The sequence below is a fragment of the Capra hircus genome, chromosome 15 (genome assembly GCF_001704415.2).
Source record: "Capra hircus breed San Clemente chromosome 15, ASM170441v1, whole genome shotgun sequence".
NCBI lineage: Eukaryota > Metazoa > Chordata > Mammalia > Artiodactyla > Bovidae > Capra > Capra hircus.
In genome coordinates, this window is record NC_030822.1 from 81,765,678 (window position 1) to 81,784,453 (window position 18,776).

Here is an 18,776-nt window from a genome sequence, read left to right on the forward strand (position 1 = left end):
CCTATTAATCTTTGAATACAGACATACACCTGTAGATTTGTGGTTGTGCTGTAATTCATGCCAGAATAAGACATTAAGTCCTTTCTACTCAGCTTACTGAAAATGTGAATCAAATATAAGTAAGAAAAGCAAAAGGCAAAATTTTATATACTCCATGGAGATGATTGTAAATTTTTATTAAAATGTCAATCAGTTTTTCACAATATGTGTCTTTTTGTAGACGGGAAAACAAAATATTAAAGCATGTAATTTTCCTCAAAATAAAAATGCAGTCATAGTATTCTAAATAAGTCTTTATGGGATATATTCCATCTTTGTAAATGGTCATAAATTTTAGAAGAGAAGGGGGGAGTAAGGTAGGAGGACAAAGAGGAGGATTTAATAATTATGGTGACAGATATTTTCACCTGTTTGGGGAAACAAGGCTTAGATATTTCTTCATCACAAGCAAAAATAAATTATTGATGGGTTTAACAATAAAATATTTTGAAAAGTTATTTAAAGAAAAGCAATAGGTTAAAATTTATAAATTCAATGGAAGGAAATGGAGTTTTCCAAGTGTAATGTGATGGAAAAAAAAAGTGAAATTATATATAAATAGCATAATTATATTAAAAACATCCATTACTATGGCACTAATAACATGATAAATAAATATATCAAATGTCAAAGTACAGAAATTAGTTGTAGCAAATATATGCATTTAATATAAGAAGAGTTAATCAAATCAAATTTATCAATAAAAATTCTCACTCCAATAGATTCATAATTCAAGGAATTGTCACACTTTATGAAGTGGATTCTATTCCCATATATTGTATAAGGAACAGGGAACACAAAGACAGTTAAATAACTTTTTCTGCCTTGGTGAACATGGTGATTGCAGCCATGAAATTAAAAGACGCTTACCCCTTGGAAGGAAAGTTATGACCAACCTAGACAGCATATTATAAAACAGAGACATCACTTTGTCAGCAAAGGTCCCTCTAATCAGGTTATGGTTTTTCCAGTGGTCATGTATGGATGTAAGTGTTGAACTATAAAGAAAGCTGAATAATAGGCTCCAGTTTCATCCACCTCATTAGAACTGATTCAAATGCATTCTTTTTAATGGCTGAGTAATACTCCATTGTGTATATGTACCACAGCTTTCTTATCCATTCATCTGCTGATGGACATTTTACAGAGTGAAGTAAGCCAGAAAGAAAAGCACCCATACAGCATATGAACACATATATATGGAGTTTAGTAAGATGATAATGATAACCCTGTATGTAAGACAGCAAAAGAGACACAGATGTATAGAACAGTCTTTTGGACTCTGTGGGAGAGGGAGAGTGCTGGGAGCCAGCATGGGGAATCCCGCCTGTGGCAAAGGTTATGAGGAAGAGGCCTGATAGGCGATATCAGGCCTCAAGGAAACCCCCCTGAGCCTTCTTGAGCATCTACCCCAAAACCAGAATCTAAGACCCACACGAGAGGGAGCCCAAGGTGGGACACCCTCTGTTATTCAAGCGGGCGCCTGTGGCCTTATGTAGATGGTGTAAGTCTCTTGTCTGAGGCTTTATTGGCTTTCTATGTAAACCAAGGAATACAGCCTCTTTCTCTCCTCTATTCTTTTAACTGCAAACTCTTTCCTTATCTATCTCTAAATCTGAATCTCTCTCTCACCACACTGTCCCTGCTTCAAATTACCCTGGATCCAACCAAGGCTGGTCCCTGGCAGGAGAGGGTGGGATGATTTGGGAGAATGGCATTGAAACATGTATAATATCATATAAGAAACTAATCTCCAGTCCAGGTTTGATGCAAGATACAGGATGCTTGGGGCTGGTGTACTGGGATGACCCAGAGGGATGGTATGGGTATGGGGAGGAAGGTGGGAGGGGGGTTCAGGATGGGGAATATGTGTACACCCATAGTGGATTCATGTTGATGTGTGGCAAGTCCAATACAATATTGTAAAGTAATTAGCCCCCAATTAAAATAAATAAATTTAAATTAAAAAAAAAAAGAAAGCTGAGGGCCAAAGAACTGATGCTTTTGAACTGTGGTGTTGGAGGAGACTCTTGAGATTCCCTTGGACTGCAAGGAGATCCAACCAGTCCATCCTGAAAGAGATCAGTCCTGGGTGTTCATTGGAAGGTCTGATGTTGAAGCTGAAACTCCAATATTTTGTCCACCTGATGCAAAGAGCTGACTCATTGGAAAAGACCCAGATGCTGGGAAAGGTTGAAGGCAAGAGGAGAAGGGGATGACAGAGGATGAGATGGTTGGATGGCACTACTGACTCAATGGTCATGAGTTTGGGTAGGCTCCAGGACTTGGTGATGGACAGGGAGGCCTGGCATGCTGCAGTTCATGGGGTCACAAAGAGTCGGACATGACTGAGCAACTGAACTGAACTAAACAAACTATGAACAAAGGTAATTAACAAATATTTTTAACTCATCATTTAAAATATCTCTACAAATTAAAAGATTAAATTTCTGTCTTTGATCACATTAACTACAAAACAAAGCTTCTCCACTTAAGGCAATAGTACACTTGCCCAATTGGCAAAATAACTATGATCTGATTATTTTCTGCATATATACCTTTTTCATTCAGATTATTCTTGTATACTTAGCCTCTTTATGCTTAGTAGTATACTGTCTGAAACATCACTGTTCTTCAATGTTAAGATGTTAAGCTATATAAAAAATAATATATGAAATTATCTGACAAAAACAAACATAAAATATCTATTTCAAATATTTATGTGGGCTGTCTTTGAGTGGAGAGATGTGAATCAATTTGTTATGTCTTATTTTTTTATTATTGCTAGCTAGTAAACCTAAGAAAAATTTACCACAGTTAAAAAATTATACAAGGCTTTCATGGAAAGAGCAATTTTTCATTGAAAATAGGTGATACACTTTCCTTTTGCCTCATTTTCTTTTATTAGTCCAGAGCTTTTTCATGGCATTTTTCATTTCAGCATTTCTCAGAGTATAGATTAGAGGGTTCAACATAGGAGTGATAATTGTGTAAAACACAGTCAAGGATTTATCAATTGGTAAGGTGGAAGGAGGTCTCACATACATAAAAATGCAGGGCACAAAAAAGAGGACCACCACAATGATGTGGGAACCACAGGTGGACAAGGCTTTGTGCCTCGCTTCCTGATTAAGATTCTTCAGAGAGTGCAGGATGACCCCATAGGAGAGGAGTAAGAGCATGAAAATGACCACACAGATCGCCCCATCATTGGCAACCACTGTGAGGCCAATAATGTAGGTGTCAGTGCAAGCAAGTTTCAACAAGGGGTACATGTCACAGATGAAGTGGTCAATGACATTGGGGCCACAGAAAGGAAGGCTGTAAACAAAGAGAAGTTGAACTACAGCATGTAAAAACCCGCCAACCCAGGCCAGGAGAAGAAGCATAACACACACTCGCTGACTCATGATGGTCAAATAATGCAAGGGTTTGCAGATGGCCACATAGCGGTCATAGGCCATGACCACCAGGAGTAAAATCTCAGCACCACCAAATAAGTGTCCTATAAAAAGTTGTGTCATGCAAGCTTGGAAGGAAATGGTTTTCTTTTCATAGAGTAAATCTATGATCATATTTGGGGTGACTGTAGTAGAATAAACAGCATCCATAAATGATAAGTAGCCAAGAAAGAAGTACATAGGGGCGTCCAGGGTTGGACTGAACACCACAGTCAGGACAATGAGTAGGTTGCCCACCATGGTCACAGTGTAGATGAGCAAGAACACAAAAAATAATATTTTCTGACCCTGGACACTCTGAGTGAGTCCCAAGAGGACAAACTCAGTTACATTTCTCCTTTGTTCCATAGATTTTTCTATATTTCATATTTCAGAGCTCAGCACACATTAGCTGTAAATATAATTCTTACACATGGCTGCCTGAAAAATTGAGATAATGCATTTACTTATTGAACCAACAGGTAGTATGGTTATTATGTTCTAATACTTTCAGAGATTATAATACCAGCCTGATTAAAATATCCTAACTTCAACAATATTATAAGGAGGAGGCAAGTGATTAGATAAGCCAGTGAAGTTCTACAGATAATACATCATCTTCTAATGTTTAATGTATTACCAAACAATGCTTAGAGAACTTTATCAATTAAACCTATTAATTTAGATATTTAGAAATACCTGCCCTTTAAAATATCCCCAGATAGAAATATTTGAAGTTGGTTTCCAGGAACACTTGATATTAGAGAAAGTAAGTCTATTCTGGATCTTTATAACTTTAAACTATGTGGAAAAGGACGCATTACAAAATACATGAGTTTCCACAGCTAGAACTAGCTTTCAGTTTGGAAGCTAATTAAACTTTACATATAGCTAATACCTTACACAAAAATAAAAATTGATTAAAGACTCAATAAAAAGGTAAAGCAAGATTTACTTCATATTTACATTACAGCTAGTAAAGAAGATGATTTTCTCCATTCTAATGGTGGAAGAATCTTCTTAACAAATCACTGAAATTCCAAATAGATGTCTTTGAATTTTTCCATTATTTTTAAGGATTTAGGAAGAGATACCACAACATCAGTAGACATAGGTAGTTACTGTAAATCATTTACATTTTATAAGGTATAATTGGAAATAATATCTAAAATAGACAAAGATATTTAAAGACTCAACTAATAAAATATAAATTAAATATAAAATAAATGAATTAAAAACAAGCAATTAAAAAAGAACACATCTAAATGGCAAACACACATATGGTTGGATGCTAAAGCTCATCTGTGAAGAGAAAAATAGGAATTGAAGTAATAGCTTGCTTACAACAGTATTATTTTGGGTTCTTTAAAGCCACCTGGTCAAGTTCTACAGATGCTATATCATCTTCTAATTTTTAAAATATTAAGCAATGCTTAGAGAACATTATCAGTTGAACTTATCATGAGATTTAGAAGTATGTGTCCTTTAAAATAGCCCCAGATAGATACACTTGAAGTTAGTTTCTAGGTACATTTGATGTTAGAGAAGATAAATCTGTTCTGGATCTTCAAAATTTGAAAGTATTCTAAAAGAATATTACATAATAAAACTGATTCCAAAATATTTTAGTAACAGCAAAGGACTCCTGATTTGGCTGATCAAGAGAATTAGATAGTAGAACTTTTAAAGGACTGAATTCTCACCCCACCAGTGTACTGCTGCAAAATGGAAAACCTGGTTCAGAATCTTGTTTCTCAATATACTTCTTAAGTTACCTGCATAAGGATAAAGACTTTCAATTGATGTTCTGGGCTCTGGTGGCTTCTTCTTTGTCCTTGAGGCACTGATGCCATCTCTGGGAACACAGAGAGCAATATACATGCAGCATCACTGGACCTTGAACTGAACATTTTTCATGTTTGTAGAAAATCAGATTTATTTTCAGTCTTTCAGAAAAATATTATTCTTCAAATTGCTGGAATTTTCAGAATGAATCTAAATGTCCTGTTGCCCAAATAAATTTGATTCTTGATTGTAAGCAGAGATTTAAAATATTTATTTCCAGCAGAATTTCTCCTTTTAAAAAACAAATGTTAAATCAACATTTTGAGTAGAGAGAAAATTGTAAGTTCTGTGTAAATTTTCAAATAAATATTGCTTTTTTTGTTTTATAACAATAAAAGTGAAACAGAGCAATAGCATTTACCGCATTTTCATTCTCGACCAGTTATACTATTCTGTCTTCATTCAGCGTTTCTGGATTTTGTGTTTTCTGAAAGATGGAGAATAATTTCATACACATACTTTATATGTATGTATTTATTATGATTTTGAGTCCATCATTTTAATTCATGAAGAAGTCAGTCATGTAAGCACTGGTATAGGCTAATACTTTCAGAGCTAAGGGCAATTGTCTGTAAACACTTTATCTACCTTTAAGCTACACCACATACAATTGAGGCATTCAATTGGTGCATCTCCAAGAGTGATTCTTTTCTAATTATATTCACTGGGACCTTAATCACAATTTTGACAATAGACTCTACCTCCAGAGGTGCCACCAGATCACCAAGCAGATCTAGACTTAGAGAACTCTTTTGGGGAAAAAGTATAAAACATAAAATTGAGGTCAAGCCACCAAAAGGGAAAAGTTCAATCTAAATAGAAATGAAATATGTAGAAACTTCTCTTTTAAATCATGACCTTCAAAGTCAGCAAACTGCTGAAGTTCATTCTTTGTCTTTGCACACGACATCTGATCTGATTTCCAGAAATGATGAATGGCAACTTCAGAACAAGTCATTTAAAACTTATTTCTATTGCAGATGAAATTGTCAATAGAATCTGTACTTGTGTGAGAGTGAATAAAGAAAAAAAAATGTGGGACTCTTCTATTTATCTCAAAATGCTGCTCATGGAGACTCAATTCAGCAATATAAACAGCACATGAGTGCTTAGTCATTCAGTTGTGTGTGACTCTTTGCCACCCTTTGGACCATAGCCCATCAGGCTCCTCTGTACATGGGATTCTCCAGGCAAGAATACTGGAGTGGGTTGCCATGTCTTTCTCCAGGGGATCTTCCTATTCCAGGGATTGAACCTACTTCTCTTATGTCTCCTGCATTGGCAGACAGGTTCCTTACCATTAGTGTCACCTGGGAAGCCACAGAAAGTATACATATATACAATTCAATTGGAAGTTTATAATTGAAATGTAATATTTTCCAGATACTTATGAATTAAACAACATATCTAAATTGCTAGTGTATAATTTTAACAAATATAATTTCAATAGGAATATAATGGCATATATGTATAAAAGATATATGTAAGATATTTATGAAGAATATATAAACTATATGCTGTATTATATATATATACATATGAATTAACTTGAGGCAGCTAAAGAAGTGGTTAGACATTTATGGCTTTAAAGGCAAACATTAGAAGACAAGATATATTAAAAGCTGAACTAAGCTTCATTGTCAGGAAATTAGAAAAAGAAAAGCAAAATATGCATGGATAATATGGTAAAATGGAAATAGTAAACATTAGACAGAAATTATTGAAATAAATATTAATTGAAAAATAGGGAAAATCTGTGAATGCAGAAATTGCTTCTTTGAAAGTTTGATAAAACTGATAAGCTCCTAGTAAAATGAGTTAAGAGGAAAATAATAGGAAAAACAAAATGTCAGTTGTTTGAAATTGAATTGAAATTCAATCAATTGAATTTAAAATGTAAAGACTGTCTTCACTGAAGATTTTACTAATCTTAGAAAGATGAGAGAAAATATGATAAATGTACTTATGACAATATACTTGTGAATTAAAAGAAAATGGGCTACTGCTATGAAAAACACAACTTTCTCAAAACAGTGAGAAAAATAATGAAAAACAGGAATAATCTAATACTCCAGAAAAATGAGACTTCCCTGGTGACTCAGATGGTGAAGCATCTGATAGAATGCAGGAGACCTGGATTCAATCCCTAGGTTGGGAAGATCTTATGGAGAGGGAAATGGCAACGCACTCCAGTATTTTTGCCTGGAAAATCCCATGGAAAAAGGAGCCTGGTAGGCCACCAGTTCATATGGTCACAGAGTCAGACACGACTGAGCGACTTCACTTTGTTTCCAGAAAATTAACTCTTACAATCCTTCCCTTCCCAAAATGAAATTCTATTTTCATAAAGCTTTGCAAATAAATTATATATTAAAATTAATCAAGAAATAGAAACAATCCTATATTATTACTTTCAGAGATGACCAGAAATTATACTTCCCAAGTCATTTCATGCAGGCAGCATTGCTGTTACACCAGAATGAAACAAGGGCATCTCAAGGAAAATAGTGAGATCAATATCATACATTAACACAGACAGAATTCTGAACATCATAATAAGTTTGATTCTTTTGAATGTTTTCTTTTTGGATTATTTTCCTTGCTGTTATAGTTTATGAGGCAACTGCAAAGGAGTGCTCAGTCTTGAGCTAATTATGTCCTACTACTTCATTCATATTCATAAAGGATCATAATCATGATGCACAGCCTCCATCATGTTCAACCCACTGCACAGGCCGTGTGCATTATGAGGTTTTCCAGCTGGTGAAAATAAGTGCTCTCTCTGGTTCTGTGTGAGCACCAAGCTATCTTCTCTCTAATCCATCTGGATAAGTCTTTCCCCAGCCTGGTGTAGTCTCCTCAACTGCATGAATAATTTAGGGAATGCTATCCAGATCTCCAGCATTTCCTCCCTCAGTCTCTCTGAATCTCTATCACTGTATCCCAGGTCTATCAGGCTATCATTTGCAATATTCTATCATCACTGTTCTAGCCACCTTTGTCTCCTCAGAGCCTCAACCTCATTTTGTACACTCAGGGGAACCATTCCACTTCACAGGGGAATCTGCCTGACCCAGGCATTGAAACCCAGTGTCCTGCATTGCAAGCTGATTCTTTACCATATGAGCCATCAGGGAGGCCCTGACTGTGATAAGTTTGGAATGCTACTCAGTAATGAAATGAACTACTGACAAAAAGTAATCTGTATAAATTTGAAATACATTCTACTGGGCACAAGAAGAGATATTTAAAACAATATATGATCTCACATATGGAAAATCCAAAAATTGCATCAAAAATTATTAGAATTAATAGATAAATTTAAGAAGATTGCAGGATACAAAATCAACAAAAATAAGCTACGTTTGCATATACTAACAATGATTATTGGAAATAATTTTAATTTTGTATATAATCCCATATACATTAGCATTAGAAAGAATAAGTTCAGTTCAGTTCAGTTCAGTCGCTCAGTCATGTCTGACTCTTTGCGACCACATGAATTACAGCACGCCAGGCTTCCCTGTCCATCACCATCTCCCGGAGTTCACTTAGACTCACGTTCATTGAGTCCATGATGCCATCCAGCCATCTCATCCTCTGTCGTCCCCTTCTCCTCCTGCCCTCAATCCCTCCCAGCATCAGAGATTTTTCCAATGAGTCAACGCTTCGCATGAGGTGGCCAAAGTACTGAAGTTTCAGCTTTAGCATCATTCCTTCCAAAGAAATCCCAGGGTTGATCTCCTTCAGAATGGACTGGTTGGGTCTCCTTGCTGTCCAAGGGATTCTCAAGAGTCTTCTCCAACACCACAGTTCAAAAGCAACAATTCTTTGGTGCTCAGCCTTCTACACAGTCCAAATCTCACATCCATACATGACCCCTGGAAAAAACCATAGCCTTGATTAGATGGACCTTAGTCGGCAAAGTAATGTTTCTGCTTTTGAATACGCTATCTAGGTTGGTCATAACTTTTCTTCCAAGGAGTAAGCATCTTTTAATTTCATAGCTGCAATCACCATCTGCAGTGATTTTGGAGCCCCCCAAAATAAAGTCTGACACTGTTTCCACTGTTTCCCCATCTATTTCCCATGAAGTGATGGGACCAGATGCCATGATCATCATTTTCTGAATATTGAGCTTTAGGCCAACTTTTTCGCTCTCCTCTTTCACTTTCATCAAGAGGCTTTTTAGTTCCTCTTCACTTTCTGCCATAAGGGTGGTGTCATCTGCATATCTGAGCTTACTGATATTTCTCCCGTCAATCTTGATTCCAGCTTGTGTTTCTTCCAGTCCAGCGTTCCTCATGATGTTCTTTGCATATAAGTTAAATAAGCAGGGTGACAATATACAGCCTTGATGTACTCCTTTTCCTATGTGGAACCAGTCTGTTGTTCCATGTCCAGTTCTAACTGTTGCTTCCTGACCTGCATACAGATTTCTCAAGAGGCAGGTCAGGTGGTCTGGTATTTCCATCTCTTTCAGAATTTTCCAGTTTATTGTGATCCACACAGTCAAAGGCTTTGGCATAGTCAATAAAGCAGAAATAGGTATTTTTCTGGAACTCTCTTACTTTTTCCATGATCCAGCGGATGTTGACAATTTGATCTCTGATTCCTCTGCCTTTTCTAAAACCAGCTTGAACATCAGGGAGTTCATGGTTCACGTATTGCGGAAGCCTGGCTTGGAGAATTTTGAGCATTACTTTACTAGCATGTGAGATGAATGTAATTGTGTGATAGTTTGAGCATTCTTTGGCATTTACTTTCTTTGGAATTGGAATGAAAACTGACCTTTTCCAGTCCTGTGGCCACTGCTGAGTTTTCCAAATTTGCTGGCATATTGAGTGCAGCACTTTGGCAACATCATCTTTCAGAATTTGAAATAGCTCAACTGGAATTCCATCACCTCCCACTAGCTTTGTTCATAGTGATGCTTTCTAAGGCCCACTTGACTTCACATTCCAAGATGTCTGGCTCTAGATTAATGATCACATCATCATGACTGGGTCGTGAAGATCGTTTTTGTACAGTTCTTCTGTGTATTCTTGCCACCTCTTCTTAATATCTTCTGCTTATGTTAGGTCCATTCCATCTCTGTCCTTTATCGAGCCCATGTGTGTATGAAATGTTCCCTTGGTATCTCTAATTTTCTTGAACAGATCTCCAGTCTTTCCCATTCTGTTGTTTTCCTCTATTTGTTTGCATTAATAGCTGAAGAAGGCTTTCTTATCTCTTCTTGCTATTCTTTGGAACTCTGCATTTAGACGCCTATATCTTTCCTTTTCTCCTTTGCTTTTCACCTCTCTCCTCTTCACAGCTATTTGTAAGGCCTCCTCAGACAGTCATTTTGCTTTTTTTGCATTTCTTTTCCATGGGGATGGTCTTGATCCCTGTCTCCTGCACAATGTCACGAACCTCATTCCATAGTTCATCAGGCACTCTCTATCAGATCTAGGCCCTTAAGTCTATTTCTCACTTCCACTGTATAATCATAAGGGATTTGATTTAGGTCATACCTGAATGGTCTAGCGGTTTTCCCTACTTTCTTCAATTTGAGACTGTATTTGGTAATAAGGAGTTTATGATGTGAGCTACAGTCAGCTCTTGGTCTTGTTTTTGTTGAATGTAATGAGCTTCTCCATCTTTTGCTGCAGAGAATATAATCAATCTGATTTTGGTGTTGACCATCTGGTGATGTTCATGTGTAGAGTCTTCTCTTGTGCTGTAGGAAGACGGTGTTTGCTATGACCAGTGCATTTTCTTGGCAAAACTCTATTAGTCTTTGCCCTGCTTCATTTTGCATTCCAAGGCCAAATTTGCCTGTTACTCCAGGTGTTTCTTGACTTCCTACTTTTGCATTCCATTCCCCTATAATGAAAAGGACATCTTTTCTGGGTGTTAGTTCTAAAAGGTCTTGTAGGTCTTCATAGAACTGTTCAAATTCACCTTCTTCAGCATTACTGGTTGGGGCTGTGAGAGCCAGCTCACTAAGCGTGGCCGAGAGGATCTACCTTTTGTTCGAGGTCAAGGGCAGTGGCCGAGAGGAGCTACCCTGGGTCCGAGGTCAGTGGAGACCGGGAGGAGCTACCCCCACTTCCGAGCCCAGGGCCCACAGCCAGGAGGAGCAACCCAAGGAGCATTGGTTGCGCAGGCGCAGGAGGGCCTAGAGGAGCTATCCCACGTTGAAGGTCAGGAATGGTGACGGTAAGGAGATACCTCTCATCCAAGGTAAGGAGCAGTGGCTGTGCTTCGCTGGAGCAGCTGTGAAGAGATACCCCTACGTCCAAGGTAAGAGAAACCCAAGGAAGATGGTAGGTGTTGCAAGAGGGCATCAGAAGGCAGACACACTGAAACCATACTCACAGAAAACTAGTCAATCTAATCACACTAGGACCAAGCAGCCTTGTCTAACTCAATGAAACCAAGCAGTGCCTGCGGGGCAACCCAAGATGGGTGGGTCATGGTGGAGAGGTCTGACAGAATGTGGTCCGCTGGAGAAGGGAATGGCAAGCCACTTCAGTATTCTTGCCTTGAGAACCCCATGGACAGTATGAAAAGGCAATATGATAGGATACCAAAAGAGGAACTCCCCAGGTCATTAGGTGCCCAATATGCTACTGGAGATCAGAGGAGAAATAAATACAGAAAGAATGAAGGGATGGAACCAAAGCAAAAACAATACCCAGTTGTGGATGTGACTGGTGATAGAAGCAAGATCCAGTGCTGTAAAGAGCAATATTGCATAGCAACCTGGAATGTCAGGTCCATGAATCAAGGCAAATTGGAAGTGGTCAAACAAGAGATGGCAAGGGTGAACATCGACATTCTAGGAATCAGCGAAATAAAATGGACTTGAATGGGTGAATTTAATTCAGATGACCATTATATCTACTACTGCGGGCAGGAATCCCTCAGAAGAAATGGAGTAGCCATAATGGTCAACAAGAGTCCGAAATGCAGTACTTGGATGCAATCTCAAAAATGACAGAATGATCTCTGTTCATCTCCAAGGCAAACCATTCAATATCACAGTAATCCAAGTCTATGCCCCAACCAGTAATGCTGAAGAAAGAATAAAATACTTAGGTATTCATGTGAAGTGATGGATACATAAATCAACTTGATTTTTGTAATCATGTCACAGTATATTTGTATATAAAAAACTGACTTAAAACTTAGCACCCATAAATCTTAGATCATGACATCCACTTCCATCACTTTTTGACAAATAGATGGGAGAAAAAGTTGAAACAGTGACAGATTTTATGTTTGTGAGCTCAAAATCATTGTGGATAGTGACTGCAGGTATGAAATTAAAAGACACTTGCTCCTTGGAAGAAAAGCTATGACAAACCCAGGCACTGTATTAAAAAGCAAAGACTTTACATTCTGAACAAAAGTCCTTAGAGTCAATGTTATGTTTTTTTCTAGTAGTCATGTATGGATGTGGCAGTTGGACCATAAAGAAGGTGGAGAGCCAAAGAATTGATGCTGCCAAATTGTAGTGCTAGAGAAAACATTTGAATGTCCCTTGGACATTAAGAAGATAAAATCAATCCTAAAGGCAATCATTGAAAGGAGTGATGCTGAAGCTGAAACTCTTACACTTGGCCACCTCATGCGAAAAGTTGACTCATTGGAAAAGACCCTGATGCGGGGAGGGATTGGAAACAGGAAGAGAAGGGGATGAAGAGGATGAGATGGCTGGATGGCATCACTGACTTGATGGACATGAGTTTGGATGCACTCCGTGAGTCGGTGATGGACAGGGAGGCCTGGCATGCCACGATTCATGGGATCGCAAAGAGTCGGACACGACTGAGCCACTGAACTGAACTGAAAGGAAATCAACCGTGATTATTTATTGAAGGACTGATGCTGAAGAGGAAGCTCCAATACTTTGGCCACCTGATCTGAAGAGAAACTCATTGTAAAAGACTCTGATGTTGGGAAAGATTGAGGGCAAGAAGAGAAAGGGGTGACAGAGGGTGAGATGTTTGGATGGCATCAGTGACTCAATGGACATGGATTTGAGCAGATTCCTGGTGGTAGTGAGGGACAGGGAAGCTTGGAGTGCTGTAGATCATGGGATCACTAATAGTCAGACATGACTTAGAGACTGAATAACAACAACAAAAATTATGAAATTATACAGCTTTACATACAACTCTAATTTATCAATCATACCTCAATAAAGTGGGGGGGGGGAGGCTAGGACATTCTCAGTTCAGTTCAGTTGCTCAGTCATGTTCGACTCTGTGACCCCATTGACTACAACATTCTAGGCTTCCTTGTCCATCATCAACTCTCAGAGCTTGCTTAAACTCATGACCATCAAGTCAGTGATGCCACACAATTTCCAGTGAGTCAGTTCTTCGCCTTGGGTGGCCAAAGTATTGGAGTTCCAGCTCCAGCATCAGTCCTTCTACTGAATATTCAAGACTGATTTCCTTTAGGATCGACTGGTTTGATCTCCTTGCAGTGCAAGGAACTTTAAAGAGTCTTTTCCAGCACTACAGTTCAAAAGCATCAATTCTTCAGTGCTCAGCTTTTAGGGTCCAACTCTCACATCTTAGAAAAGACAAAGAATGGAAATAGATCAGAGTTTTCCAAGACCTGGAGTGAAAGAAGGAGGTGATACAAAGGGGAATGGGTTAATTTTTATTGATTTAAAATGATAATTTGTAAGACATTCTGCATATTTATTGATATGGTGGCTACCCAACTGTATGTATTTGTCAATACTTGGATAATTTTAACTAAAAAGAATGAAAGATATACTATGAAGTTTATGTTGCTGCTAAGTTGCGTCAGTTGTGTCTGACTCTGTGCGACCCCATATACGGCAGCCCACTAGGCTCCCCTGTCCCTGGGATTCTCCAGGCAAGAACACTGCAGTGGGTTGCCATTTCCTTCTCCAATGCATGAAAGTGAAAAGTGAAAGGGAAGTCGGTCAATCATGTCTGACCCAGCGACCCCGTGGACTGCAGGCTACCAGTCTCCTCCGTCCATGGAATTTTCCAGGCAAGAGTACTGGAGTGGGGTGCCATTGCCTTCTGTGATGAAGATTATATCTTATGTAAAAGTGGGAGCAAAAATAATTCTTACACTGAAACATCAGACAACTGGAAGATGTAACAGAAGACAAAATCTTAATAACAATAGTGCAAAAAAATTTAATTCAAAAAAATAGTAGCAAAATTCAAAAAGACTAAATCTACAAAGATCATAGAAGAAGACTTGTTAAGTGGAAATATCTACCCAGTTTACAGATAAGAATTCTCTTCAATAAGGTATGTTTTTTTGAATCAAATCTTACTGAAAATGCTATCTAAATGTAGCTTTTACCAGCCTACCTAGTTGAATTTTAGCTTAAAACTGTAAGTATGGAAAAATAAGAACTACCCTGGCAGCTCAGATGGTAAAGAATCTGCCTGAAATACTGGAGACTCGAGTTCGATCCCCAGGCTGGAAAGGTCTCCTTGAGAAGCGAATAGCTACCCACTCAAGTTTTCTTGCTGAAGAATTCCATGGAGAGGGGAGCCTGGCAGGTTATAGTCCATAGGGTCACAAAGAGTTGGACAGGGCTGAGCGACAAACACACACAACACACACAGAAGAATAAACATAGTTCTGATAAGGAATAGTAATGAATGACTCCTAGGCTTATGAGGCATCACAGTGTATTTTAAATCAAATGCAGTCATGTTACATATTAAATGGTATATGAGTAAGGAGATCACTGGTAATTAATAGCACCCTATTTTTTTTTTAATTCAAATATGTCATACTGTAGAATACAAAGTTGGAATATCAAATTGTGAAGGAAAATAATTATGCATGTATACAACTGGCTATCATCAAAAATGATTAAAATGCAGTGCCTACTTAATTCCTTACATAAAAGTATATGGCTCAAAAACGTAAACATTAAAGTACAACAAAAGACTTTAAAATGTTGAAAAATATGCGAGTATGTTGATAACATTTTAATAGGAAAGCTCCTTTAGCAAGACATAAAAATTGACAGATTTCATAATATAAATGTAAAAATAATTCTACATGACCAAAAATATTTTGCACCATATAGAAACAAAAAAATCAAATCAAGCAATGGTAAATTGGAAAAAAATCATAATCAACATGCATGGTAAATGGGATAACTTCCTTGCTATCCAATTAAATCATGAAAATCAGTATCAAACAAGACCAGCAGTCAAATAAAGTGCATAAGGTGCATTCACTGACAAGCCATGAAAAGAAATACATGAGACTAAAATATGAAGAGGTACCCAAATTTGAATCTTAATTTGTAATTAAACTATATGAATGAAACACAATATCATTAACCAGACTCTCATAACTATAAATGTTTAGCCTGTACTGGTGGTTGACAATGTTGTCAAATATATATTTGCCAGAATGAGGGAAGTAGGGAGTGTGATTGAAGTCATGGATGGCATTTTATCAATAAATATAAACATCAATAGTTTAAATACACATATTTATTGACTCAACAATTCCACTTCTACGAACTCATATTTAGAAAATTTCATTAAGATTTTATTGCAGAATTACTTGTCAGAGGAAAACATGAAGATAATTGGATACATTAATTTTAATGTATAGAATGGTATACAAAGGTCTTGAATAGACATAGTAGTAAAATACACATGTATACACAGAGACATAATCACAAACACATACATGAAAATATACTTGTTTGTGCAATGATTTTTACTTGAATAAAGATAGGAATAGAGTAACTGCATCTGAAACAACTGGGAGAATCTGGATTGGGATGGGAAAGTTTATCTTACTTATTTCATTTTGCATGGATTCTATTTTTCATATTTACTGTTTTCCATTATATTTTTTGTTTTCTACTTAAAGGGTAAAAGACTACATTAAAATGTCCCGTGTAACACAAATGAAATTGAATAAAGAGAATGGTCTATATAATATGAAATATTCTACCTGGTGCAATTAAAAAATAAAGATAAATTAAGACTCTAAGAAAAAAACTAAAAATGGAAAAATAATAAAAAGTAAATGTAGAAATTAAGTAAATTTTAGTGGAACTGTATAAAAAATTAATTGATTAGTCCATTGCATCCTATTTAGTGAGTTTCTATTGTAAATGCATTCTATGGTGCGGTGTTGAAACAAACGTTCTAGAGTTTACATTCTAGTAGGGAAATAGTTACTAATAATGTTGAGGATGATGCTAGCTATAGATGTGTTATATGTGGATTTTCTTATGTCAAGGTACATGCCTTCTTTTTCCAATTTGTTGAAAGATTTTTTTACAAAATGATGTTGAATTTCTATGTGATAATTAACAACTCAAGGAAAAATTAAGAAAATTATTCCACATAAAAAGAATCAAAAAATAATATATTTAAGTAAACTTAACAAAATAAGCAAATCTTGTAAACTGAAAACTACAAAAGTTTATGAAGAGATATTATGGAACAAACACAAATATGAAAAGACATTAATGATCTGGGGCATTTAAAATTATTAAGCTGTTAATATTATCTCAAGTGATCTACAGATCAAAATATCAAAATTGATTTTGCAGAAGCAGAAAAACCCATGCTAAAATTCATATGTAATCTCAAGGATTTGAAATTGCCAAAACAATCTTAAAAATAAGAAAGCTGGGGGTCTCATAATTCCTGACTCTAAAACATACTATACAAAGCAATGGTAATCATGGCACCAGTATTCTAATAAAGATGGACAGTGGACAAATGAAATAAAATAGAAAGTCTAGAAATAAACCTTCGTATATGTCTTTAGATAATTTTCAAAAGGGGTGCCAAGAGTATTTAGTGGGGAAAAGATATAACAAGTTATAAAAAGGCAATCACAAAGAAACAATTATCATATGATTTCACTTACATGAAACACTTAAAGCAGTCAGATTCATAATGGGACTCCATGAGCTTAAATGGAGAATTTTGTTTAATGACTGAAATTTCAGTTTGGGAAGTTGAAAAAGTTTAGGAGATGGATAGTGGTAATGTTTGCATAACAAGTATGTGTCACTTTAAAATGATTAAAATTGTAAATTTTGTTATGTATGTTTTACTAAGTCATGTCCATCTCTGCTGATCCCATGGGCTGCAGCAGGTCAGCCTTCCCTGTCCTTTTTTGATCTCCTGGAGTTTGCTCAAAGTCATGCTCATCGAGTTTGTCATCCTATCTAACCATCTTATCCTCTGTCATCCCCTTCTCCCCCTGCCTTCAATCTTTCCCAGAATCAGGGTATTTTCCAATGAGTTGGCTCTTTGTATTAGGTGGCCAAAATATTGGAGCTTCAGGTTCAGCATCAGTCCTTCCATAAACAGTCGGGGTTGATTTCCTTTAGGGTTGGCTGGTTTGATCTCTTTATTGCCCAAGGGAATCCCAAGAGTCTTCTCCAGCATCACATTTCAAAAGTATCAATACTTTGACACTCAATTTTCTTTATGTACATATGGCCACAATTTTCAAAATAAATGTAAGAACAAAGGGACTTCCCTGGTGGTGCAGTGAATGGGAATCCGCCTGCCAGTGCAGGGGACATAGGTTCAATTCCTGGTCTAAGAAAATTCCACATGCTGCAGAGCGATTAAGCCCATGCTTCACAACCACTGAGCGCAGGCTCTAGAGCCTGAGAGGCACGACTTGAAAGCTGCATGTCACAACTACCAAAGTCTGCATACTCCAGGGTCCTCTAGCCACAACTAATGAGCCCCAGTGCTGCAATTACTGAAGCCGAGGCACCCTAGAGACAGCAAGTCACAACTACAGAGCCCTCAGGCTGCAACTATTGAAGCCCGTGCACCTAGAGCCTGCGGTCTTCAGAAAGAGAAGCCACAGAAATGAGAAGCCCGCACACCACAACTAGAAAGCAGCCCCAACTCTCCACAACTATAGAAATCCTGCGTGCATCAACGAAGACCCAGTGCAACCAATAACTAAATAAAACAGTGTATGTGTTAGTTGCTCAGTCATGTCCAACTCTTTGCAACCCCATGGACTGTAGCCCACCAGGCTCCTCTGTCCATGGGATTCCCCAGGCCAGAATACTGGAGTGGGCTGTGTTCCATGTAAAAAAAAAAAAAAAAAAAAAAAAAAAAACAAGAAGAAGTCAGTTTCTTAAAAGGAAAAAAAAAAAAAACCTAAGGTGACTTCACTAATTGGTTTATGATGGGAACATAAACCATAGCTAAATAACTCAAAGAAAGTGCAAATATCACTGGCTTTAGATAAACTTGAGTAACTTGTTTAAGAGGTAAATATATCAATCCAGTGGCAAAACCACTAAGTTAAATTTTCTATTGTTTATTTTTATTTTATATTAGAGTACAGCTGATCAACAATATGTTAGTGTCAGGTGTAAGGCAAAGGGACTGAGTTTATACATATATATGTATCTATTGTATAAAATTCTTTTTCCAT

The 18,776-nt window shown here is 37.1% G+C and overlaps 1 protein-coding gene across 1 annotated transcript; it reads right to left on the bottom strand.

Annotated features, from left to right (window-relative positions):
• LOC102187333 (olfactory receptor 4A15-like) lies at window positions 2,931–3,851 on the bottom strand. The gene has a single exon (XM_005689342.2). It carries the CDS (start codon window positions 3,846–3,848, stop codon window positions 2,931–2,933), a length of 918 nt encoding a protein of 305 aa, XP_005689399.1. The 5' UTR covers window positions 3,849–3,851.